Source organism: Bufo gargarizans, chromosome 3, assembly GCF_014858855.1.
Source record: "Bufo gargarizans isolate SCDJY-AF-19 chromosome 3, ASM1485885v1, whole genome shotgun sequence".
NCBI lineage: Eukaryota > Metazoa > Chordata > Amphibia > Anura > Bufonidae > Bufo > Bufo gargarizans.
In genome coordinates, this window is record NC_058082.1 from 58,446,638 (window position 1) to 58,473,436 (window position 26,799).

The following is a 26,799-nucleotide window of genomic DNA, read 5'->3' on the forward strand; positions in this document are numbered from 1 at the left end:
CTTGCCTCACAAAAAGTGTAATATAGAGCAACCAAAAATCATATATACCCAAAAATAGTACTAAAAAACTGCCACCTTGTCCCATAGTTACCAAAATGGGGTCACTTTTTTGTAATGGCAACTTAAAATTATCCCAGTGAAATCTGCCCTCCAAAAACCACATGGCGCTACTTTACTTCTGCGCCCTGCTGTGTGCCAATACAGCAGTTTATGAACACATATGAGGTGTTTCTGCAAACTACAGAATCAGGGTAATAAATATTAAGTTTTGTTTGGCTGTTAATCCTTGCTTTGTTACTGGAAAAAAATGGATTAAAATGAAAAATTTGCCCAAAAAAATTACATTTTCCTTTAAACCCTTAGTGGCCACACATATTTATTTTTTTATTGCATTCCAAGAGCTATAACTTTTTTGTTTTTTCATCAATATACTTTTATGAGGCCTTATTTTTTGCCGGACAAGTTATAGATTTGAATGCACCTTTTTGGGTACATATAATCATTGATTAACACCAGCTATCTGTCTAAAACCCCCTTTGTTTACGTCAGTAAAAAGGCATATTGGTGGTCACAAAGGGGTTAATTCTTGTGGAACACCTAAAGTGTTTGTATCACACTGCTTGAAGAACGTATTTAAAAGAAAATAATAAAGTATTTATTAGTAACTGGTTAAAACGGGAAAATTCTGTGCATCACTTTTGTGAATTTCAGGCACCAGACTGGAGTTATGTAGTTGAGGATAGGACATCAAAGCCGCTACATGAAAAACAGTCTGGAGAAAGTCCTAGTCCTGCTGGCACATTGGTGCTAATAACCTGCAGGATAAGGAGTAAGGACACGGTTTGTGTATTGTAAGTAGGCACAGGTGCGCTCAATTGCAGGTCTACCTAACTCTGTACAGCAGAGCAGCTAATAGTGAATTAAAGCTGGAAGCCCTGTTGAGAATATTAGTCTATGTTGACTTCAGATCTCATAATCTGTTTATACAGTCCTGATCAAAAGTTTAAGACCACTTGAAAAATTGCAAAAAATCATATTTAGCATGGATGGATCTTAACAAGGTTCCAAGTAGAGCTTCAACATGCAACAAGAAGAAATGTGAGTGAGACAAAACATTTTTTAAGCATTCAATTTAATGAAAACAATGAATAAACTGAAACAGGCTGTTTTTCAGCTGATCAAAAGTTTAGGACGACACCTCCCCAAAAAAACTAAACCCACCCAAAACAGAAATCCAACTTCCAAACATGAACTCAGTAATGAGTAGCTCCGCCGTTATTGTTTATCACTTCAAAAATTTGTTTCGGCATGCTTGAAGCAAGCGTTTCCATGAGGTGAGTGGGAACATTTCTCCAAGTGGTGAAGACGGCCTCACGAAGGCCCTCTACTGTCTGGAACTGTTGTCTATTTTTGTAAACTTACCTTGCCATCCATCCCCAAAGGTTCTCAATTGGATTAAGATCAGGGAAATACGCAGGATGGGCTAAAAGAGTGATGTTATTCTCCTGGAAGAAGTCCCTTGTCCTGCGGGCATTGTGTACTGTAGCATTGTCCTGTTAAAAAAAAAACTGTTGTTACCATACAGACGAGGGCCCTGAGTCATGAGGAATGCTTTCTGCAACATCTGGACATAGTCTGCGGCCGTTTGAAGCTCCACTGTTTCACTGAAAGAAAAAGCACCCTAAACCATTATGGTGCCCCCTTCACTGTGGAGCGTAGAAAACATCTCAGGTGGTATCTGCTTGTCATGCCAGTAACGTTGGAAACCATCAGGACCATCAAGGTTAAATTTTTTCTCATCAGAGAATAAAACATTCTTCCGCCTTTGAATGTCCCATGTTTGGTGCTCTCTTGCAAAGTCCAAACGAGCAGTTCTGTGGCGTTCAAGGAGACAAGGTCTTTGAAGAAGTTTTTTGTTTTTGAAGCCCTTCAGTCTCAGATGCCATCTGATGGTTATGGGGCTGCAGTCAGCACTAGTAAGGGCCTTGACGGACAGCCAATTGGATTCTCCGGCTCAGTGCTGATGACATTTTTTGGGGTCTTCCACTTGACTTTTTTGTTCCATAACCCTCAGGATCATTTAAGAATTTAAGAAAGTCGTACTGCATCCCACCTCATGCAGGTAGAGTTTTTTTGGTAGAGTTTTTTTGCCTTTGCCATCACAACGTGTGACTACCTGACAGAAAATGACAATGAATCCACATCTTTGCACAGATTTGGCCTTTTAAAGGCATGTGGTCCTAAAGTTTTGATCAGCTGAAAAACAGCCTGTTTCAGTTTATTCGTTGTTTTCATTAAATTGAATGCTCAAAAAATGTTTTGTCTCACTCCCATTTCTTCTTGTTGCATGTTGAAGCTCTACTTGGAACCTTGTTAAGAACCAGCCATGCAAAATATGATTTTTTGCCATTTTTCAAGTGGTCTTAAACTTTTGATCAGGACTGTATGTGAGGTGGTTCGCACACAACATCAGGATATCCATGCAATAGCAGCCACACAATAACCACTGTATGTACAGATGCACACTAAGCTGCCTCAGTCTGCCTACCCACTCATGCGTGACCGCACTAGGTCTAGGTATCGGACTGTATTCACACTTGTTTCCAAGCTAGCTTTTGAGCTGCCTGATAACTCGTATGCACCCTGCCTATAGAATCATATCCTTGATAGAGATCAACGGCTCAACCCGTTTCTACGTGACATATTCTGCCCCGTGTCATCAGGAGCAAAGGTCTCTCAATAAGGTGAACCTGTATAGGAAAGGTGCCCCACACTGTTGCGTGTTAAGGCTCCGGCGCTATGACGGCCGTATGCGGCCGCATGAACGCCAAGAGGATATCACAAAAGCCCCGCCTTGGGGGAGGTGTGTGCTGGTGCTACCGCAAATCAGAAACAAGCGCGTCATCTGACATCCGCATATTGACCTGCCGAGCACCCAAATAAGGCAAGAGCAAATGTGAGTTAAGGAGGAGAATAGTTGAACACCTATCTGATATTTTAAATTTACGGGATACAACTGTGTCACGTCATGTGCGGGAAGCACATGATGGGAATCCCGATGTATTGCGGGTACAAGAGATTTTATTGATCAATAGATCCATTCACGGCGGAGATATTGACACACTCTTACTCCGTAAGGAAGCAAAGTGGATCTTCAAGTTGCAAACCATCATTCCGAGGGGTTTGAATGAAGCTATTTCATATGCTTGCTTCATTTAACTCAGAATGTAGACACTTGAACGGGTTTTTACTATTGTAACAACCTTCTAGCTATTGCACATGCAGAAGTGATCAAAAATAGGACTCTTTCCCCCATCCCCTCCCTCCCCCTCCATCCCTGTGACTGGGATCCGATCGCAGGGAGGAAGTATGGGGGTTGATATGTAGGGAGGATTGGTGGTTAACTGTCTTGGGTTTCCTTTGTTTAGTGGTTCGACATATGCTGTGATTTTTTCAGATTTTTCTTTTTTTTATGGGTAGATTTTTATATCCACATCGGCACTAGGCGAGGTAAAGGCATATTCGCCGCAGACTTCGATTATCTCAATACAGCAGCGCATATTGCGCATTCGTGAGGAAGTGTATTAGCTTATTTGGGTGCTCGGCGGGTCAATGGGCAGATGTCAGATGATGCGCTCGTTTCTGATTCGCGGTAGCACCAGCACACACCTTGCCTAAGGCGGGGCTTTTGTGATATCTTCTTGGCGTTCATGCGGCCGCTTACGGCCGTCATAGCGCCGGAGCCTTAACACGCAACAGTGTGGGGCACCTTTCCTTTACAGGTTCACCTTATTGAGAGACCTTTGCTCCTGATGACATGGGGCAGAATATGTCATGTAGAAACGCGTTGAGCCGTTGATCTCTATCAAGGACATGTTTTTATAGGCAGGGTGCATACAAGTTATCAGGCAGCTCAATAGGTAGCTTGGATACAAGTGTGAATGCGGTCTGATACCTAGACCCAGTGCAGTCACGCATAAGTGGGTAGGCAGACTGAGGCAGCTTAGTGTGCCTCTGTACATACAGTGGTTATTGTGTGGCTGCTATTGCATGAATGTCCTGATGTAGTGTGTGAACCACCTCACATATAAACAGATTATGAGATCTGAAGTCGACACAGACTAATATTCTCAACAGGGCTTCCAGCTTTAATTCACTATTAGGTAGGACTGCAATTGAGCGCACCTGTGCCTACTTACAATACATGAACCGTGTCCTTACTCCTTCTCCTGCGGGTATTAGCACCAATGTGCCAGCAGGACTAGGACTTTGTCCAGACTGTTTTTGATGTAGCGGGTCAATAATTATCCTCGACTACATAACTCCAGTCTGGTGCCTGAAATTCACAAAATTGATGCACAGAATTTTCCAGTTTTAACCAGTTACTAATAAATACTTTATTATTTTCTTTTAAATACGTTCTTCAGGCAGTATGATACAAATAATATTTAGTGAACGTACTACCCAGTATCTTTACCGTGTGAAACAGTAACACCTAAAGGGTCACCAAAGTTTGTAAAATCAGTTTTGAATACCTTGAGGGGTGTAGTTTGTAAAATTGGGCCATTTATGGGTGTTTTCTATTATGTAAGCCCCACAAAGTGACTTGTTCAGACCCGAACTGGTCCTTAAAAATTAGGTTTTGGATTTATTTTTTTAAATGTTAAGATTTGTTTCTAAACTTCTAAGCCTTCTAACGTCCCCCCCAAAAAATATTACAAAATGATCCAAACATGAAGTAGACATATGGGAAATGTAAAGTAATAACTATTTTAGGAGGTATCACTATCTGTTTTAAAAGCAGAGAAATTGAAAATTGCAAATTTTTCTAAATTTTTGGTACATTTGGTATTTTTTTAATAAATAAAAGTAAAAAAAATTTAACTCAAATTTACCATTATCATTAAGTACAATATGGATGAGAAAACTGTCTCAGAATGACTCGGATAAGTAAAAGTGTTTCAAAGTTATTACCACATAAAGTGACACATGTCAGATTTGCAAAAATGGCCTGGTGCTTAAGGTGAAAAAGAGTCCTGAAGGAGTTACTATGCAACTAAACTAAATTGCTCACACTAAATAATACTATGTGGATAATATAAAAAGTTTTCAGAGGAGTTGCAGACCTGCAGAGGTAGCATTTGCAACTGGGCCACACAAGAAGCCTTCTACACAAAGTTATAACGCACTGTGAATCTTAACTCCCATTGCTTATGTATGTCACCAATTATTCTAGTGAATAATCATATCTGTATCTTTACGAAACAGCAAAATAGTTGTCTGAATTGCTTGCAATAAACTTATTTTCAAGCATCCACAATTTAATGAGTGCTGATAATCTTTTTATAGTATATTATGCATTGGGATCCTAATCAAAGAACTTCCATGTCCATGGAAAAACTTAGTCCAGCTCACCTTCCTGGTGGAATATATGATCCCGGCTCCGGAGGCTCTAGGGGAGTGTCCCCGTGGCAGGCTGCAAGTAACTCTGGAAAGAAAGGTCTCGGAGGCAATGAAGATCCTCTAAAAGCTCTTCTTTATTATTCATATATCAGTAGCGGACACAGCCACTTCGTACACAGCATAAACGTTGACGCGTTTCGGGTTGGTACCCTTAGTCGTGACGATCTTCATTGCCTCCGAGACCTTTCTTTCCAGAGTTACTTGCAACTTCCATGTCCAGTCTGCAAACAATGGATGCGAAAAATACGATTCTTTGTGCATGCTGTGTTTTTCTCACTCTTATAAATAAAAGAAGACTATCCCCATCCACAATATGGACCGGAATAGGACATGCTCTATAATTTGCAGCATGGTCATGCCGTTTCTTAAAAAATGTGGATGTGTGCACCAAGTTTGGCAGAGTCAGAGGACAGGGGTGGTGGTAGTGGCAATGATAGGAGGAGTAGTTGCAGTGGTCATAAAGGCAGTCCTTACCCTGGTACTCCCTGGGTCGTGCAGTGATGAGAGGAGTGCAACCCTTCTTCCCATTGTAGAACACCCTGATTTTGGGGCTCCTGGCTATTTGTTAAGTGGGGTGCCCTTGGTGTCGGCCAGTTTTAGGTTGTAGGGGAGGTCTCTCCTGAGGCACCACAAGGAGAACCATGGTGCGACAAATGTAATTAGGCAATGCAATGCAAAGAGGAGGAAGATTTTGAAGGTAATAAGTCCACTATAATTAACTGAGGCTCTTTAGTCATATGTACACACAGGCACTTGCAAAATGAAGTTCAGTCTCTTCAGGTTACATACACTGATTTTCCAAGGTTGTATATGGGGATTTAGGCCGTACAATAAATGCCTTTCCGAGTCTCTTCCTAATAAAAACAAACAATTTTCCAATATTGCCAAGGGGTGCAATTTCTTTCTCTGTATCTCTGCAGTGCCAAAATGCCCTTCAACTGATGGCCAGTTGGTCTTAGTAGTGGTGCTTGAAAAATTTTGTGTCCCGGAAAGTGCATTTGCCCTCTTCTCATTATCTATGTATAGACATTTTCAATTGCTATAAACTTCTTCTCAACACCTATCAACAAATGGCTTAATGGGAAAATAATCTCTTCAGACCATCAGTGGATGGTAGCACCTTCAGTGATTACTTTAACTTCAAGATGCTCTAATCATATAGAAATTGTACATGGTCCCTACTAGAATTGCTCATTTCCAAAATGTTCCAGCGACATGTTGGAGATGTAATAAGACAGGTTCTCTTAAACACATCTGGTGGGAAGTACACACATTTTAAATCTTTGGAAAACATAGGTAAATTATCTTATATTTGTGGCTTCCCTATTATGCAAAATCTCTGTTTAGCCTTATTGAATAATAGTTGTGATAGATTCTCATTTTTTCATAGGACATTATTCTTACATGATTATGGTAATGAGAACCAAATGATCAAAATATTGGGGTTCTGAAATAACAATGTTAGAAATTATATGAGGTGTTAATAGTAACTGCTGGCATAAATCAATGATTGTTTCTCCCCTTAACAGAGGTTTTAGAAACCAATGGGATGTATGGCTTACTTGTAAATATAACTGTAACAGGTAATAGGGGTATAACCACTGTGCCAACCAAATGAGTTGACTTAGGGCTAGATCTACGGTCATTATCCTGGCAGTCCCCTGTTTTTTACCCTTTAACACTTATACAGGGATCTGGACTTTGCTGCACGAAATCCGCCAGGCTTAAAATAGTTCCAGTGTGGTTGGCAGCTGCCCACGGGGGTCAAAGACACTAGTGTGAACCACCAAGAGATGAGGCAATGCTCATATTTAGGAAACAGGCAGAGGTCAGGGCAGGAAGAGTATGTCCGTATCTGTGAAACAAGTTTGAGATCAGGGCAAGCAGCAAAGGGTCAATATGGTAAACAAGAAGTACCGTAATAGGGTGAGGCAGCACAGGGTAAGAGTCAGTAAACGGCCAGAGGTTGGTATACATATAGACAAACAGAATAACACACCTTTGCAGGGAACTAGCCAGCTAGGAAACCTAAAACTTGGGCACCCTAAGGTACCTTAAATACCCTGAGGTGGCCAGCAGACAAAAGAGGTTGGGCACAGAAGCACATACTGTAGCTAGGAGATGAAGCGCTGGTGGCCAGGCCTGCTGCAGGAGGGCTGAGGAGGGACAGCGTGTCCAGACCACCAGACCAGCAAGTGGGACAGGGTGAGTAACGTAGCACTGATGCCCGTCTGGAGAGATAATACAGTGGCGGTCATGGGTTGACAGTGTGACAATAACACAATTTAATTCTAACCTAATACCAAATTTAGGAATCACTTCTTTTGTGTGCCAGTATTCAATATTAATAATGCTTTTTCCATAGCAAATGACTACGAGGAATTACTCATTTATTATTTTATGTTATTCTTATATTATTTTATTGTAAGTGCACTGGAATGCCCAGTGTTTGAGTAATCTGATATATCTCATACTTTGTTACAGTATTATACCATCTTTGTTACCTTTGAATTAAATTGGTAAAAGTTCTATTAAAGGGGTTTTCAATATCTGATCTTTTGGGATCTGACTCCTAGAACCCCCATAAATCAGCTGTTGAAAGGAGCTGTGGTTCTTAGGCGATCTCCTTGGCCACACACATGATCTTTTTGCAGCTCTGTTCCATACAGGTGGATCAGATTGAGCTGAAAGCACAGCTGGTATTCAGTGTACATAGATTCCTGGAACAATGGAGCTGCTGCATTGGTACCAGAGTCTGTGCCTTCAACAAATGCAGTTTTATTCTCAGTTTTATTCTTTTTAACTCATTGGCCCAGATTAACTAATCCTCTAAATGTCATGAATTTAGGGGGTAATGTATTAAGATGCAACTTTTTGCTCTCATTTTTTGGGTTGCACTTATTTTTTTGGACATATTTTCAAAAGAATGCACACTATTTGTTGAGCAATCTATGAATTTTTCATTCTAAAGTCTAGCTACGTTTATTGCAAAGGCTCCATCAAAGAAATCACAATGATAAATCTGACTAAAAATATTGCTCCACTCTGGCTTACCATTAGTAAATGCAAACTTGCAGGCATGGCACAAATCATACTAAGGTCTCATGCACATGGCCGTTGAACGGCCGTTCCGTGCATTGGGAACCCCAATTTGCAGTCCCCAATGCACGGGCAACATCCGAGCGGATTCCGCAGACTGATCCAGACCCATTCAACTTGAATGGGTCCGTGGTCCATCCGCACCGCAAAACCCACTTCCGTGGGATTCCGTGCCTTCGATTTGTACCAGACTTTTCGGATTGTGGACCCATTCAAGTGAATGGGTCTGCACCTATGATGTGGGGTGCACACGGCCACTGCCCGCATATTGCAGAACCGCTGTTTGTGGACCACAATACGGGCACAGCCAGGCAACAGCGCAATAATGGTGCAAAACTCATAAATTTGGCACAAATGCCTACTCCACCGACAAAACATAAAAAACACTCTAATTTTCTTGTACAGCACATTTGATTGATACATTTCCCTTTTAGACAGGCTGTCTAGATCTGCACCGCATTTGTTACAGTGGCTCAGTCTGGAGCATCTGCTGCAGGGATAGATAGTTTTCTCTGACTTTATACCAGCTATAGGTTGGCTTACTTTGAGTTTAAATTTGAAGTCAGAATTGTGGTGACATTTTGGAGCACAATAGCACATCTCAGGCCATGACCACTTTCTTGTGAAGTTAAGCGCCCTTTCCAATAATCCCCTCCCCCTTTTCCAGTAAGTTTGAAACAAGTGTAGAAACCCTAGCTACACCAAATTGCACCAAAATTGTGCCACTTGCCCCACTTTTTAGATTTTGGACTTTTTGGGGGAGAGTTATCATCTACTTTGTGCCAGAAAAGACGGTTTAAAAAGTCACAAACTGTATGTTTGTGAATTTTCAAGTAAAACTTTTTGAAAAAAGGCACAAGTGCCTCTTTTTACACCACCCTTGCCACTTTTCCAACAGGGGCCATGGCAAGGGTAGGCAGGAGCTGATTGGCCATAGACCTTACAGGGAAATTTCCTGGTGGGCCGATGACTTCTCAAGGCCGGCCAGTGGTAATTTCTGGGGATGTATTTTGTGCTGCTGGCAGTATTTTGTGATGAACTGTGGTATTTGGCTCTGTTGGAGTTGGCATATTGTGCCGCAGTATGGTATTAATGGCCCTGCCTTCTTGTGTTGACCCGGCCTTCAATCAATTTGGACCTGACTACAAAACGGAGCTACTTTTAGCATTTTTTCCAGAGCCACTTTTAATTCCCAGTCTGTTCCTTAGGGTAGGAAAGCAGCGTGGACAATAGCCGAGGCAAATTTATTTTTATTTATGCCAGTCTTATGGTGCAAATGAAGCCAGAAATCTACAGCAGCTCTGAGCTATCGCAGATTTCTGTTTAGGAGTACGGACTGCCGGGGGAAGTGGTGGACTGTGCCTCGTCATAAATGTGGTGCATCCCCCAGCAGCGCGGGGAATATCAAGACCCCTATATCTTTCCATCACATTTTGTAAAGAGGCTCATACTGTAGGTGAATATAACACAGAAGAAAGATAATTTAATTAAATTGTACACATATTAGACAAGACTACATTGGACATACTATTAAATATAAATATAGGAAGAACATCTAAAACATTAAGAACATACTGTAGACGTAGAGACACAAGTGTAAATGCTAATCAATACAGACTATAAATTTAGACGGTATTACAGCTCCATACAAGTTCTGAGATGTAAAGTGGCATTATATGGTACGTATAAAAATCTATGGGCCCATACTGTACTGTATCCTGTTGTTTCTCTTGTATAGGGATGAGCGAACCTGAACTGAAAAGCTCAGGTTCGTACCGAGTTTGGGTACCTAAACTTTTTTACTGAAGTCCAGGTTTTTATTATTTTCTGTTAAAACATGGTTATATCGGAAAATAATAGCAGAATGCAAAACGATATGGCCATTTAGGAGTTAAAAAAACCCAATTCACCTCATCTAGGGCTGAAACGATTACTCGATTGAATTGAGTAATTCGACACACAAAAAATCTTATGGCACTGGGGGAGTGGAGGACATGACAATGGATGGCATGAAGGGGCTGATGGCACTGGGGAAGTGGAGCTGAAGGCACTGGGGTGGGGGAGAGCTGAAGGCACTGGGGTGGGGGAGAGCTGTAGGCACTGGGGAAACTGAGCTGATGGCACTGGGATGGGGGAAGCTGATGGTACTGGGGGAACTGATGCACTTGGGCTGATCGCACAGGGAGGAACAAAGGGTGTTGGGGACTGATGGCAGGGGGTCTGATTTTATAAAGGAAAACAGTCTATTAATTATTTTTTTCTTATTAGATTACTCAATTAATCTTAAAAAATAATCGATAGAAAACTCGAATACTAAAATAATAGTTTACTGCAGCCCTAACCTCATCCACTTGATCGCTTTGCAGCAATCTCTTCTAACTTCACTGAGCAGGACCTGCTATTTGTGTGATAACATCACCGTGCTCTTCCACCCTTTGACAGGTCCTGTTCAGTGAAAATAGAAGAAGTTGCTGCAGCGCAATCAAGTAGATCAGGTGAGTTGTTTGTTTGGGGATTTTAACCCCTGGTGCTAGTGCAATGTGGCATACCCCTATGTATGTAAAAGCTACCAGGGTTACCTGGCGTGGAGATGCAACTTTTTTAAAAGTCACACATTAGAAATAAGTCTTAAACGTGTGTTTTAATCTGAAATCCAGACCTACTTTTCACTCTAATTGTAAAAGTCTCGAGGATCACCAAATGTGAAAAAATTTGACCAAAAATATAGACCAAAGGTCTCATGCAGGTAGGTTGGCCAGATGTCTGGCTTCAGGCAGGACAGTCTGGTTTCCTGGCACCCTATCCGCCATCCAACGCTGGGCCTGGACGGACGTTTGGGTGTCCTCCTTTTTAGTGGCTCCATGCTCAGACAGTGATCTTCAGAACAAAATGACTGACTGAGGCTTCTCTCACCCCCGGTCACTAGAGCCAGCGGACATGTCACTCTGTGACTGACTGAGGGGGAGAAAAGCACTCCAGTACATTTTTAAAAATCTTTGCAGCCTATGAGAGGTGTGGCTTAGCAGAGTCAGGGGTGTGGGTTTGGGGGATTGGGAAAATGGACTATAATGTCTTAATAATGGCTTATTGGGGTGAAGTAATTGGCCACCCTAATAAGCAGGCATCGCTTGCGACATTTTTAAGCCATAAAGCGGGCGTAGCAGACTTCATAAATGACCTCCACAATGCATATTTTCCATGCAAATTTTCCATGGGGAAATTGACCAGTGTGCAAAGCCAAGGGTCAGATTTGAGGAGAATCCACTTTAAATTACAATCCACAAGTAACACACATGGATTTTGCTTTTGATTTGAAGAGGAAAAACAGGGGAAATCATGTGAAAAAATCCTTGCAGAAAATCTGCGTAAACGGAACTGCTGTAGGCATGTAACCTTAATGTAGTGCAAGGTACGTTCGGCAGTTTTGTGGTGCAAAATGAACCAGAATTCTGGCACATAATGCCCCCATTTGCAGTGTATCTCAGGCACACAAGTGGGGAGATTTATCAAAACTGGTGTAAAGTAGAACTGGATTAGTTGCCCATAGCAACCAGTCAAATTCCACCTTGCATTTTTTCAGAGCTCCTTTGGAACATGAAAGGTGGAATCTGACTGGTTGCTATGTGCAACTACGCCAGTTTTACTTTACACTACTTTTGATAAATCTCTTCCATAATACGGTAACATAAGGATTTCAGGTGCCACCCTGCAGGCTCTGTGCACACAGCTATTACTTGAGCATGAAGCCTAATACACAGTGTACAATCTATTATAAGACCCATCGATGGTAAATTTTTTGGATACATAGTGCATTGCTATGGGGATGCAAAATGCACTCATGTCAGATGTATAGCATAGCAGCATATATACAAGCCCTTAAAGGGATTTTCAGGGCTTTAATATTGATCGCCATCTGAAGAAGGAAGGGAGGCTACTCTCCGTACCACCACCCATCAGCTGTTTCAGAGTAGTTCCAGTGCCAGAAGTCGGTGCTAGAACTACAGTACACAGCAGCTCTGTCCTTTGTGTAGTGAATGGAGCTGGTTTCTGCAGCACTGCTCCCACTGTAGTGAATGGGGAGCCGCACTGCAATAAGCAGCTCCATCCAATAGACAATGAATGGAGCTGGTTTCTGCAGAGTTGCTTCTACTAAAGTGACTGGGGACAGCACTGCAGTAAGTATCTCCGTCCACTACACAATGAATGGAGCTGGTTTCTGCAGCACTGCTCCCATTGAAGTAACTGGGGACAACACTGCTGTTAGCAGCTATGTCTACTACACAATGAATGAAACTGTGTAGTTCCAGCACTGGAGCTACTCTGAAGAATCTGATGAGCAGGGAAGCTGAGTGCTGGACCTGATTAGACACTGATGGCCTATCCTAAGTATTAAAATCCCAGAAAACCCCTTTAATGCTTGCTACAGTATATACAGTATATGCAATCAAACATAGAACCTGCCTAATGTTCTATAAAGAAGGCTGAGATCAGCTTTAATATACATGCATAAGATTAACCAATGCCGGGAAAAAAAATCTGTACAAAATGTTAAAAAAACATCATATCCTTCACAATTGGAGCCAGAATGCCATACAGACCATTCACTTTTTTCTTAACCTTCAGGGGCTGATGAACTATTGATTTAGTTGTCAATGCACATAATTCTGACATCCTATAGTTGTTATATTACAGATGTGGCAGTGGTCAATATTAAATTTAAATTTACAGGGTGTACAGTGTGGGGAGGGGGTAAGAACTGTGGGTCTGGTTATCAATATTTACTCTCTTCTATTTTACAAGGTTGTTAAAGGGTACATCACACAGCTTTCCAAGAAACTGATATCAGAAAAAGCAGAATAGAATGTTTAACAGGACAACTCAAGATAATATATTTACTTCTCATTTCTCTTATTTTTATTTAGGGGAGGGGGTACTCTTAAAGGATTCCAGCCAAATAAAAGAGGGTTGCAGTTGGGATACATATGATGTAAAAATGAACAGAGCTTATACTCATGGATTCCCAACTGCTGCTGTTCCGATGGTTCCTGGGTTCCTACTACATACTATTCCCTGCTGACATCCTGACACAGCAGGAAATGGCTGTGAATGCTGCTCAGCCAATCACTGTCTTCAATGATAACCCACTTAAGTCAGCGATTGGCTGAGAGCTATTCCCAGCCACTTCCTGCTGTGCTGAAAAGTCAGCAGGAAGTGGAGCACAGTGGGGACCTGGGCACCATCGAAGCTGCAATGGCGGATTGGTCGGTATAAGCCTGTGATGGCTAACCTCCGGCACTCCAGCTGTGGTTAAACTACGACTCCCAAGATGCCCCCTTGCTTGGGAAATCTACTGCCATATAACTGCTTATATAGAGTGGCATTTGTTTGAATGTTCTAGTTGAAGGCAATCCATGGCTCTAGATCAATATATTGTTGTGTCAGACGGAATTATTTGCATGATTGATGACTGCACCCAAGTAGGTACCACTGACTTTAAGGAAGAGGCTCAACATAAAATGGGATTTGACATTTGTGGTTTACAAGCTCCCGAGCCTCGAAGATAATGGTGTTATATCTCAAATCATTCAGTAAAGCACTACAAAACAAAAGTATATTTACAAAGGATTACGTCTGAAGAGACTCTGCAGAACTGAATTATGTGCACTCCAACTTCGTTTGCTGTAAGCCTAGGATTAAGCTTGGTCAAGTGACATAAATAATGGTTTGGTGTAAAGTTCGACTAGCTTAGAACTTCTCTGTGACTTTAGGCAGAGGGTGGGCAGAGTACAACTCCACTGATTGCCTCTTGTGATCCTGCTTGTTGTCCCATAACTCCTCCTCCGGTTCATATGTACCTTTCAGGACAGCGATTCTATCAGACAGGCTCTTGTTGTATGGGTACAGGAGGTAGTTGTAGAAGAGTGAAGCCAAAATTCCACCAACAAGAGGTCCAATCCAGAATACCTGAGGAAATCATGGAAATAAGTCATTTAGTCTCTCAATACACTTAATTTATGACCTATTGGGTCACCTCCTTCCTGGAGCCATAACTTTTAACATTTTCCATTCACATAGCCATATGAAGGCTTATTTTTGCCAGGCAGGTTGTATTTTTTAATGGTACCATATAATTAACCATAACTTATGTTGGAAAATGGGGAAAAAAAATCTTTGTGGGATGAAATTGAAAAAATAATGTAATTCTGTAATTTTTCTTAATTTTTGGTTTTAATGGTGTTCACTGTGCACTAAAAACTACATGACAAACTATTTGGTGTGTCAGTAGGATCATGGCAACATCAAATTCATATAATCTTTTATGTCTTACTACTGTAGTTTTTATAGGTACCCTTTTGGGGTGTATACGACCTATTGATCACTTTTTATTAAAAAAATAAAATTGTGAGGTAATTGACCAAAAACCAACAAATTAGCATTCTTTTTTTCCTGTCACTGCATTCACCGTGCATGATATATGTCTTTATATTTTAATAGTTAGGACTTTTTTTTTATAGGAATTATGTTCATTTTTTGTTTTGTCTTTGTGCTTTTTTAAAACCTTTTTTCACTGTCATTTTTAGGCTCCTTGGGGGACTTGAATATGCAATCTTCTGAATGCTTGTACCATAGACTGCAATAGAATACTATTGGTCTATCTATTTTGACAGGCTTCCTATTAAGCACTGTGATAGACAGGGCTTGACAGGCATTTTACTATGGCAGGTCTGGTAGCCTTCACAAGGAACCTGATTGGGTGCCCTGATTGGAGGACAGAGAGCCCCCTCCCTGTGTCTAACTCCTCATCACTACTAACCACTACATTTGAGAGGTTAAATTACCGTGATAAGAGTTATCTCTGATCCCGGTGATTTGTGGTGGAACCTTCCGAGTGTGGAGCAGGCTCAGCTCGTAAGCCCAATCCAGACATCCTTTACAGGTAAATGATGTACATTTACTTTATTTTGTCTAAAAGGTTTAATAAGATGCCAGACACATTGTTATTTTACTCATTCTTTGTAAAAATGAACCCCATAGGTAAAATACACATCTAACTATACTATATACTAAACAAATCTACTTTATATACAAGGGAAGGAAAAAAAAAAAAATTCTTCCCGGATGACAAATACATTACAAAACCCATGAAAAGAGCTGAAATAACTTCAAGTTCTAATTACAGAAAAACAATTATTACTCAGTTTATAAATCACTGCTGTAGGTCTGAGTCACTTTAAAGGATAACTGTCATATTTTTTTTATTTGCTAGTTTATTAGAGCTAGGCATGTATACCTGAGTTAGTCTTTCAATGATTGCTAAAAGAGCTGTAATTACCTTATAATAACAGCTTTCATTAATATTCTCTGTTCCTTTCCACTGTTCCCTTAAAAGACTGTTGCTAGGGCTCATCTGTCTCCCAACTTAATGTGAACAGAAGACAGAGGGGCGGTCCTTCACACTGCATGCCTGCATTAGGCGGCTTCAGAGTGAGGAGGCGTGTCTTTCAGTAATCTAATCTGATTGGCTGTCAGGAAGCTGCTGGCTACAGCAAGTGTGTATGGGAAGTAGGGGAAGGCAGTTTTGGCCCCAGATAACTGGCAGAGGAGCTATCTTGAGAAGATCCTCATATTGTAGGATACAGTCGTAACTAAGAGGAAAACTCAAGGAAAACAGTGGTATGTGAAGAAACTAAAGATTGCTTTATGCATAATGCTGCTGCAGCAGTAACATATGCTAAAATAGATTTTGTTATGAAAACATGACAGTTATCCTTCAACAATGGTGTTGATTACAATTTTAAGAGCAGTAATAAAAAAAAAGATTACTTCATTTAGGCCGCGTATGCATTTAAGTCAGTATGCAAACAGCCTGTAACCCTGCATTTAGCTGCACTGTTAAAATGTTATGCACAGGTATAACACAGACAGTGAAATATCACATGGGGTCCCTGTTACCATAGTTACTCTTAATTATGTTTTGAAATTTGTAATTACATTTATATCATGCTCATCCTGTGTGTATAGCATAATTATAATCAGGGGCGTTGCTAGGGTCTGAAAACATCCGGGCACAAGCCCACTGTACCACGCCCCCATCGCCGGGGGGGGGGGAGGCTTCACAGTAGTTATTAACCCCTTTCAGCAGTCCCCCCTTCAGTGAATGGGGGACTGCTGAAAGGGGTTAATAACTACTGTGAAGGGCCTAGCCATCTGGGCAACCCCACAGATCACCCCCCCCCCACCCCCCTTTTACTTTAACGCCTCTCAGCAGTCCCCCCTTCACAGTAGTTATTAACCCTTTTCATCAGTCCCCCCTTCACAGTAGTTATTAACCCCTTTCAGCAGTCCCGCCTTCACAGTAGTTATTAACCCCTTTCAGCAGCCCCCCCCTTCAGTGAAAGGGGGACTGCTGAAAGGAGTTAATAACTACTGTGAAGGGCCTAGCCATCTGGGCAACCCTACAGATCATCCCCCCACCATCCCATGTACTTGTTCCGCTACTTTCCTGCTGCGCTGGCATGAGTTCAGTCACTTTTGTGGCATCGGTGCGCAATCCCGTCCTGCGGCACGTAATCCCGTGAGACCCGTGACCTCCCTCGGCAGGTCTCACAGGATTATGCGCCGCAGTACGGGATTGCGCACCGATGCCACCGAAGTAATTGAACTTATGCCGGCGCAGCAGGAAAGTATCGGAACAAGTACAATGGTGGTGGGTGGGGGGGATGATCTGTGGGGTTGCCCAGGTCTAATCAATATTAAAGGGCCCTAGAATAGCCCAAAAAATTCGGCTCAAGCCCCAAATGTTTTGACCTAACGACGCCCCTGATTATAATGATGCGGTGCTTAGTAACTATATTAATAAGATAACCCTTCAAATCCTTGTTCTCAGCTGTCCGTGTGTGGCTATAGTTTTATTTTAATGCATAGGGAGCACAATCGACAATTAAAATGTTCGGTCTAACACTATGGCTTGTAATCCTATGATCTCATTACTTTAAGCCTCATGCATACAAACATGTTGAAGGGAATGTGTCATCAAAATGATCTAGTGTTTATATTTTTAAAGAATTTGAAAGAATTTTGGTGGTTTTATTTAATATTCTATGTCAATGTCTATATTTAAAAAACAGAATCCTAAAATCCGGAAGTTTTCCCCTGGCCCCTAATAATAGTCACTACTTCTTGGGCTGTACAGATCACTTTTCAGCAGCTATCATCACAGGCAGGATCACAATGATAGATATCACCTATATATAGATAACAAAGGATCCACCATTCACAATATTTGATGGTTAAAGCTTATCTACTCCTTCCTTGTACAATGACCTCTACATAAGTCACAGAACAGGCCTAGAAAACTCTCCCATAGAAGTCAATGAGGTCCCCTCCTGACCATTGTGTGTATGGCCCCATGGTAGCTGCCGTAAAGCATGTCTCTAAATGCTGTTAAGAACAGCTCAGTCAAGATGGCCGCCGCCATAATCATGTGCTAAAATAAAAAATACATTTGCAATCATAAAACAAAAACTGTTTGGAGAAAGGAATATGTGTCACTATCTTGTTTTAAATACCAGAAAAATATCTACGGGTTTCCTAGGATTTTACTATTAATGGCCTATCATCGGGATCAGCGGAGGTCTGACACCCCGCACCTCTGAAGTGAATGGAAGCAGCACTACGGTAACCACAGTGGATGGAGGTGTATAGGCATCAAGGAATAAGAACTAGTTTTAGAGTAATGTCTCACCCATTGATCAGTAAAGATTCCAGTAATGGCTGCAGGGCCGAGGGATCGAGCTGGGTTCATTGAGCATCCAGTGAAGTAAATCTGTCAACAGAAACAGAGAATTTTTATGTATAGATGTACAGTAGATAATGGCGGAGATTTATCAAAACTGGTGGAAAGTAGAAAGTAGACCTGGCTTAGTTGCCCATAGCAACCAATCAGATTTCACCTTTCATTTTCCAAAAGAGCTTTGAAGAATGAAAGATGAAATCTAATTGGTTGCTATGGGCAACTAAGGGTGGGTTCACACTAACATTAGGGATTCTATTATGGCTTTCCATTATAACATGGTTATAACGGAAAATAACGGAATCCATAAGATGGAAGGATAGACTTGTATTATGACGGAATGCAAAACGGAAGCCTTTAAAAGGCATTCCGTTTGCTCTCCGTCCTAATTGAAGTCTATGGGAATCAAAACGGATCCGTCTGGGTCCCGTTATGCAAGACGGAAAACAAAGTCCTGACAGGGCTTTGTTTTCCGTCTTGCATAACGGGACCCAGACAGATCCGTTTTGATTCCCATAGACTTCTATTAGGACGGAGAGCAAACGGAATGCCTTTTAAAGGCTTCCGTTTTGCATTCTGTCTGGGTATTCCGTTATTTTCCGTTATAACCATGTTATAACGTAACGCCATAACGGAATCCCTAACGCTGATGTGAACCCACCTAAAGCCAGTTTTCCTTTGCATCAATTTTGATAAATCTCCCAAACGTCTTGTCAGAGATCTCTTACTCTTTTTCAGATGCACATGTCGTGCCTGTGGAAGCTCGCTGCTATCAGTCGGTGATACGTCATTATCATAATTATATTTCACCTCTGCAGTTCCCATAAAAAAAAAATGACTCAAAATCTGAACCCTATAAAGGGGTTCTCCAGAAATAATTAGTTTTTATCTAATGCCCATACCCCGCCTCTCTAAACAGAAGATTCTTACTTATCTGCTCCCCGCCGTGTCCACTGTTCGGTCCCCACAGTGATTACATCCGGTGGTGCATGTGCTATATCACATGCTCTGCTGCAGCCAATAACTGGCTTCAGTGGTGGCGTGCTGCATGTTGCAGTTATTGGCTCATGCCCATGCTCCGCCGCATGTAATCACTGTGGGGACTGGACAATGGACACAGCAGAAGCAAATCATTTTAAGTAGGTTCTATAAGATTAGCGCCTCTCTTCTACATAGGCTGTTTCTGGTACTGCACTTTACCACCATTCAGGTGGTCAGACAAAGCAGATTATTATTATTTTTTATGTGGTGTCCAGCAAAATATAAGTTTATCTAGTAATAATAGTAAAAAAGGATGTCTAAAAGACAGCAGATTTGTACTTATGACACTGGCTGACCTGTTACATGTGCACTTGGCAGCTGAAGGCGTCTGTGTTGGTCCCATGTTCATATGTGTCCGCATTGCTGAGAAAAATGATGTTTAATGTATGTAAATGAGCCTCTAGGAGCAACGGGGGCGTTGTCATTACACCTAAAGGCTCTGCTCTCTCTGCAACTGCCGGCTACTCTTCCCTTTGATAGACAGGGCCAGGTGTGTGACGCTTTCACTGCCTGTCCCTGTCAATCAAAGTGGAAAGGGCGCAGCAGTTGCAGAGAGAACAGGGCCTCTAAGAGTAAAAGCAACACCCCCATTGCTCCTAGAGGCTCATTTGCATATAATAAAACATCATTTTTCTCAGGAATGCAGGCACACATGAACATGGGACCAACACAGATGCCTTCAGCTGCCAAGCGCACATGTAACAGGTCAGCCAGTTTTTATAAGTTCTAACAGATGCTGTTTAACACTTCAGTTATTGGATCAGTCATTTCCATCAGTTATTGTGAGCCAAAACCAGGTGCGGGTCAGAAACAGGTGGAAGTCTTTCCATTATACCTGATTCTCTAAGGCCGAATATACACGGCCGTGTTCTGCGGCCGAGAGCGGGCTGGATTCCTGTTCAGAGCAGGAGCGCACGGCGTCATTGGTTGCTATAACGCTGTGCGCTTCATGTCGCCGCTGCTGTACAGTAATACACTCGTATAGAGCATACGAGTGCCTTAGGCCTCATGCACACGACCGTTCAGTTTTTTCGCGGTCCACGGAAGCCGCCCGTGTTGCCTTCTGCAATTTGCGGAACGGAACGGGCGCTGGCAATATAAATGCCTATTCTTGTCCGCAAAGCGTGACAAGATAATTTTTTTAGCGGGGCCGCGGAACAGAGCCACGGATGCGGACAGCACACGGAGTGCTGTCCGCATCTTTTTCGGCCCCATTGAAGTGAATGGGTCCGCATCCGAGCCGCCAAAATGGCGGCTTGGATGCGGACCCAAACAACGGTCGTGTGCATGAGGCCTTAGTAAAATTTGCTATGATTTCTGAGATACTTCTTTAAGTGCAATACCTACTGAGCTCTCATTTAGGGTCCATTCACACGTCCGTGTGTGTTTTGCGGATCCACAAAACACGGACATCGGCGATGTGCGTTCTGCATTTTGCCGACCGCACATCGCTGGCACTTAATAGAATAGGACATGTTCTATTTTTGGGGGGAACGGAATTGCGGACCCGGAAGTGCGGATCCGCAATTCTGGATGCGGGCAGCACATCGTGCGGCACCATAGAAATTAATGGGTCCGCAAAATACGGAACAGAATTGCGGACGTGTGAATGGAGCCTTACCGTGATAGTGATTACAATAGCCGGACCCAGTACAAAATAAATAGGATGCCTGAATGAGCGGGATGAATTCCTTCTGGACACGTAACAGTGAAGAACCTCTAAGATTACCAAATGTTTACCGAGGAGAGCGGAATTTCATTCCTCACATTAACCTCTATGTGTAATAATGATGTGTGATGTTCTTACATCAGTTCATATTCCTGCCTATAGTAATTGATTATACCATATGTTTTCAAATGGGTTATACATTATAATTATAAAAATAATATCCGCAGCACATCGAATGTAAGTGAAAGAGAGCGCGGTGTCCTTTATTCACCCACACAGCGATGTTTCCTCTTAGTGGAAATGTTCTCAAGCTAAAAACATCGCTATCTGGGTGAATAAAGGACACCGCGCTCTCTTTCACTTACATTGCATGTGCTGCGCATATTTTTTTCTATTTTTATAACATGGATTATGGAGGCTGCTGGCACTCCGCGTACTGTGTGGCCCTGACTTCTGCTGCTGTACTATGCAGATAAGTAAAGAACGGCAAAAAAAAGTTAACTAACTTTTCAATGGATTTCAATGGCTTTTGTCAGGAGATAGTTTAGCTCGGCTACATCTGTATATACAATCTACAGGGAATCCCATTGTCTTGTATCTTCATACAGGAAATCTTTTCTTATAGTAGTAATAGGTTATAAATATTTGACATAAAGAGGACCGGTTGGTTACCGCTCCTGACATGACCGTTTTAGTAACGTCTTGCATTCTCCATGTAATAACAACTCTGGAGCATCTATACCAGGGATCAGCAACCTTCGGCACTCCAGCTGCTGTGGAACTACAACTCCCAGCATGCACACTTACTTGGCTGTATTTGTAACTCCCAGAGAAGTGACAGGAGGATTCTGGGAGTTGTAGTTTCAGAAAAGCTGCAGTTCCGGAGGTTGCTGATCCCTGGTCTATACTTATGACTCTGTGTTGTGCCATCCCTCTAATATTCTCTCTAGAAGTTCATGAATAAAGGTACAATTTGGTGTCACCAGTGTGTGTCTGTGTGTCAGTCTGACACTATCCAATCAGTGCACGCTATCGAATCAGGTCACCCCCCCCCCAAGCCCATCAAACTTGTACTCATAAACTTCTAGCAGGAATAATAGAGGGATGGCACAACATAGTCATATGACTTTTTTTCTTCCAGAATTGGTTATTGCATGGGGAATGCAAATAGTTACTAAAACAGATGTGTCCAGAGGGGGGACAGGTCCTCTTTAAAGGGGTTGTGTTATGAAGATGATCCAGATGATCCAATCCATATGCACTATTAAAGGGGTTTTCGCATATTGATGGCTAAGATATGCCACTACTTTTTAATCGGTGAGGGTCCTCCTTTGGGACCCCCGTGAGAAAGACAATGTCGCTGGCCTAGTTTATCTCTGCTTCCTCTTCCAGGACAGCAGAGATTCACTTGAATGGAGCTGTGCTGCAGTTTCCAGGACAGAGAGTGGCTAAACCAGCACTATGCCATCATGTTACTAGATTAGAAGACCCCTTTAAAGCGGTTGTCTGGGCTTTTAATAAAATAATTAAATGAATTAATAAAAATAATATCCTGAGGATAGGTCATCAATATCAGATCGGCGGGGGTCCGAGACCCGGCACCCCTGCCTATCAGCTGTATGAGGAGACGAGGCGTGCAGTGTGCTGCCGTCTCCTTTCTCTCTTCGTGTTCACCGACGGTTTGCCATAGACAGCAGTGGTGAAGAGAGACGGGAGACGGCACGTGCGCACTCATACAGCTGATCGGCGGGGGTGCCGGGTGTCGGAGCCCCACCGATCTGATATTGATGACCTATCCTGAGGATAGATCATCAATATTAAAAGCCTGGACAACGTCTTTAAAGGGAACCTGTCAAAAGTATTAGATTTAGTATAACACAGCTGCCCTTTATTATTGCCTTTTTGACATCCATGTGCCTTAAAGGGAACCTGTCACCGGGATTTTGTGTATAGAGCTGAGGACATGGGTTGCTAGATGGCCGCTAGCACATTCGCAATACCCAGTCCCCATAGCTCTGTGTGCTTTTATTGTGTAAAAAATAATTATTTGGTACATATGCAAATTAACCTGAGATAAGTCCTGTAGGTGAGAGGAGTCAGGGACAGGACTCATCTCAGGGTAATTTGCATATGGATCAAATCGTGTTTTTTTTACACAATAAAAGCACACAGAGCTATGGGGACTGGGTATTGCAGACCTGCTAGTGGCCATCTAGCAACCCATTTCCTCTGCTCTATACGCAAAATCCCGGTGACAGTTTCCCTTTAAGGCACGTGGATGTCATAAAGTCAATAATAAAGGGCAGCTGTGTTATACTAAATCTAATACTTTAATACTTACAGTACATTGTACTGGATACTAACCATACCATCAAGTTTACTCTGGTTTACCCCACATACATGCAGTTGTCATTAGGTAATTGGGGTCATTTTCCCTACATATAACTGTAAGCATGTATTCTATGGACTCTCAATCATCTTACCCCCAGGAGATGTCCAAGAGTCACAGAAAGCCCAATGGACAAAGCTGGTGACCCTACGTTGTCGGTTCGCCTGCTGTCTGTGGACGCGAAGATGCAGAGGACCAGCTGGAACGTCAGTATTAGCTCCACAACAAGTGCCAGACCCGGGGATCCGGCAGATACCTGCGAGGGGGAAATTGTTAATATATATCTTTCAGACTTGATTAATCGTAACAGTCCCTGACTGCGGTTAGAGGAATGAACTATAATTATAATTAATTGACTCTTCATATAATATACTGCAATTATCCTTTAGGGAGTCATCTGGATAGCTCCAATTATACATTTCCTCTCACGTACAAAATTAATCAGCGAGCAACACAAATTCTGTAAATCCTTCATATTTGTTCTGATTAATCACCCATCAATATCATCTGACAGAGCGGCTCCGTTACAGGTGGAGGTGACTGCGGTGCGCAGCCATCCCCACCTCTGCATCCAGGAAGCATATGGTGACGTTCTCTGTGAAGAACATATCCATGTAGGAGGCGGATGAGAACTTCATTCACTGCTGAAGTTTATATCTATCTATCTATCTATCTATCTATCTATCTATCTATCTATCTATCTATCTATCTATCTATCTATCTATCTATCTATCTATCTATCTATCTATCTCCTATCTATCTATCTATCTATCTATCTATCTATCTATCATATATCTATCTATCTATCTATGTATCATATATCTATCTATCTATCTATCTATCTATCTATCTATCATCTATCTCCTATCTATCTATCTATCTATCTATCTATCTATCTATCTATCATATATCTATCTATCTATATATTATCTATCTATCTATCTATCTATCTATTTATCTCCTATCTATCTATCTATAATATCTATCTACCTCCTATCTATCTATATATCATCTATCTATCTATCTATAGATCATCTATCTTCTATCTATCTATCTATCTTATTATCTATCTATCAATCATATATCTATCTCATTATCTATCATCTATCTATCTATCTATCTATCTATCTATCTATCTATCTATTTATTATCTATCTATGTATTTATCTATCTGTCTGTCTATCTAAAATCTGTCTGCCTATCTGTCTGTCTATCTATCTATCTATCTATCTATCTATCTATCTATCTATCTAATCTTGAAGTTGTTTCTTTCCTGCATGCCACCTGTAGGACATCTTATACTGACCATACACATTAGAATAATGTTGGCTGATCCTGATGATTTTCATGGGACTGCTTGACCTTCTAATGTCTATGGTGGTGCCCTGACTTCCCCCAACAGCAGATGTCAGGGGGAAAGAAGGATAAGCAACTTCCAGGGGAGTCCGTGGCTTTTTCCTCTCTCCCCATCCAGGACACATGCACACCCTGCCAAGCTGAGTATGGAGGGGGATGGAGGTTGTCAGCCGAATGCATCAAATGTATACTGTATGGTCAGGTTTACAATCAATTTATGAGTGAACTTTAAAATGGTAAAGTGATGCCCAAGATAGCACAGATAACACAGTACCTTCAATGCTGTGTAAAACCAAGAGATATCAGGTTGTGCCAGATCACAGTATCAGCTGTGCTACATCAACAGATTATATATATATATATATATATATATATATATATATATATATATAATAAAAGGCAGGCAGGACTGTCAAATAAAAAAATAATCAAAAATGTTTTTTCACCCATGCTGGAAGCGCAACGTTTCGGCTCTATACTGGAGCCTTTCTCTATACTTGTATAATCATTGTAGAAAAAGACTTTTCTGTTATCAGCCATAGCAGAGAGCCCTCCAAAGAGCGGATCATCCATACTGATGATTGGAAGCTTTTTTACCATTCCACCATATTTATATTTGTATATACAGTACAAAAATGCATATCTGTAGAAAATACATACCTGATTGATGGCCAGGTTTCCACGGACTTGAGCAGGAGCCAACGCATGTAAGATACCAGCTCCTGCAATTGCTCCAACAAGCTGGGCAACTATGTAGAACACTGCACGTAGAATAGAGATGTGAGACCCCAACAGGAACGCTACTGTGACAGCTGGATTTATATGGGCCCCACTCACATGTCCAAATGTTTGTACCAAGGTTCCAATGGCCAGGCCAAAAGCTATAGAGATCTGTAATACAGTAGGGAGAGCTGATGGCCAATTGAGGGCAGACCCCAATCCCAAAAATACAAATATTAAGGTGGCCAAAAACTCTGAAAATACCGCCCGGACAAAAGCTAAGGAGCAAATTTCATTCCTCATTGTGCTCTGAGTAAGAATCGAAGCAGGACAAGGATGTTTGTTCTTTGCCTTGGTCTCTCTGCTATTTTCTTCAGAGGCACTTCAGTGGCATATATATACATCAAGGAAGAGCAGGGAACCATTCCAGAAAGGGCTGTACCCAAGGAACAAGACAGATCTTTAAAAGTTTCCAGCGCACAGGAATCCAGACCTTCCCTAATGGTAAAATAGAAAGTTCTCATTTTCACAAGTGTATTGCATACTGGCAACTCCCCGTATGGCACACTTTGTTAAGTGACATTCAGATTGCTTAACTGGTTGCCAGGTTCCTCCTGAAGAATACTATTATTAATAGCATAAATAATACTTGCTACAATGTGCAATCACTAAACATAGAAAACATTCTACAATATGACTTTCATAATAGATAAAGCCCTTTTTGTTTTTAACTTTATTCAGGTCCTGCACGTGCCTGTAGCTCCGCTGGAGCCTAGAATTCCAGTGCCTTTTCTTGCCCAGTCTATCTAACAGCTGTTGACAACATGTAGTCGGTGGGTGATAGGCAGCCTTCAAAATTTTAAATGTATGTATCTGTTAATTATGTGGGATCAGATCTATTACTAAAATTACCTTAATAATATCCATTAAGGCTACCCTCTGGTTCATGTAAACCATGCTGACCAATCCAAGAGAAGGGTTGGACAAGTAGGAAGTATCTTGGGCTACTTATGCGCAGCAATTTTCAAGATAGAGCTGCACATGGGTAACGGATGTATCTATGATTTCAGACATTGAAATAAAGCAACTTTCTTGCTCTCTCAACCAGGGCCAGATTATAGGAAGGGCAAAAATGGCATTTACCCAGAGACCTACAGCACCTACAACACAGTCTTATTATATGAGAATTATTTAAACGATTTACTAAGTAATTTGCATACATGGCCTTCATAGTTGTCTGAAGACCTTACTCTATGACTGTAGACATAT

The 26,799-nt window shown here is 41.7% G+C and overlaps 1 protein-coding gene across 1 annotated transcript; it reads right to left on the reverse strand.

The window, feature by feature from the left end:
• Positions 1 to 11,424: 11,424 nt before the first annotated feature.
• LOC122932585 (aquaporin-5-like) lies at positions 11,425 to 26,022 on the reverse strand. The gene is made up of 4 exons (XM_044287078.1): positions 25,471 to 26,022; positions 23,549 to 23,710; positions 18,308 to 18,388; positions 11,425 to 14,526 (listed from the first exon to the last, which is right to left on the reverse strand). Exons 1-4 carry the CDS (start codon positions 25,831 to 25,833, stop codon positions 14,308 to 14,310), a joined length of 825 nt encoding a protein of 274 aa, XP_044143013.1. The 5' UTR covers positions 25,834 to 26,022; the 3' UTR covers positions 11,425 to 14,307.
• Between the last annotated feature and the right edge of the window lie 777 nt (positions 26,023 to 26,799).

Bases quoted from the DNA above. Each gene is read 5' to 3' on its own strand.
- LOC122932585 (XM_044287078.1), bottom strand. From the start codon at position 25,833: ATGAGGAATGAAATTTGCTCCTTAGCTTTTGTCCGGGCGGTATTTTCA. The intron at 18,389-23,548 runs GTAAGATGATTG...TTCTGTTGACAG, and splicing joins CTCTTGGACATCTCCTGGGG to ATTTACTTCACTGGATGCTC. The intron at 14,527-18,307 runs GTGAGACATTAC...TGATTTCCTCAG, and splicing joins GAATCTTTACTGATCAATGG to GTATTCTGGATTGGACCTCT.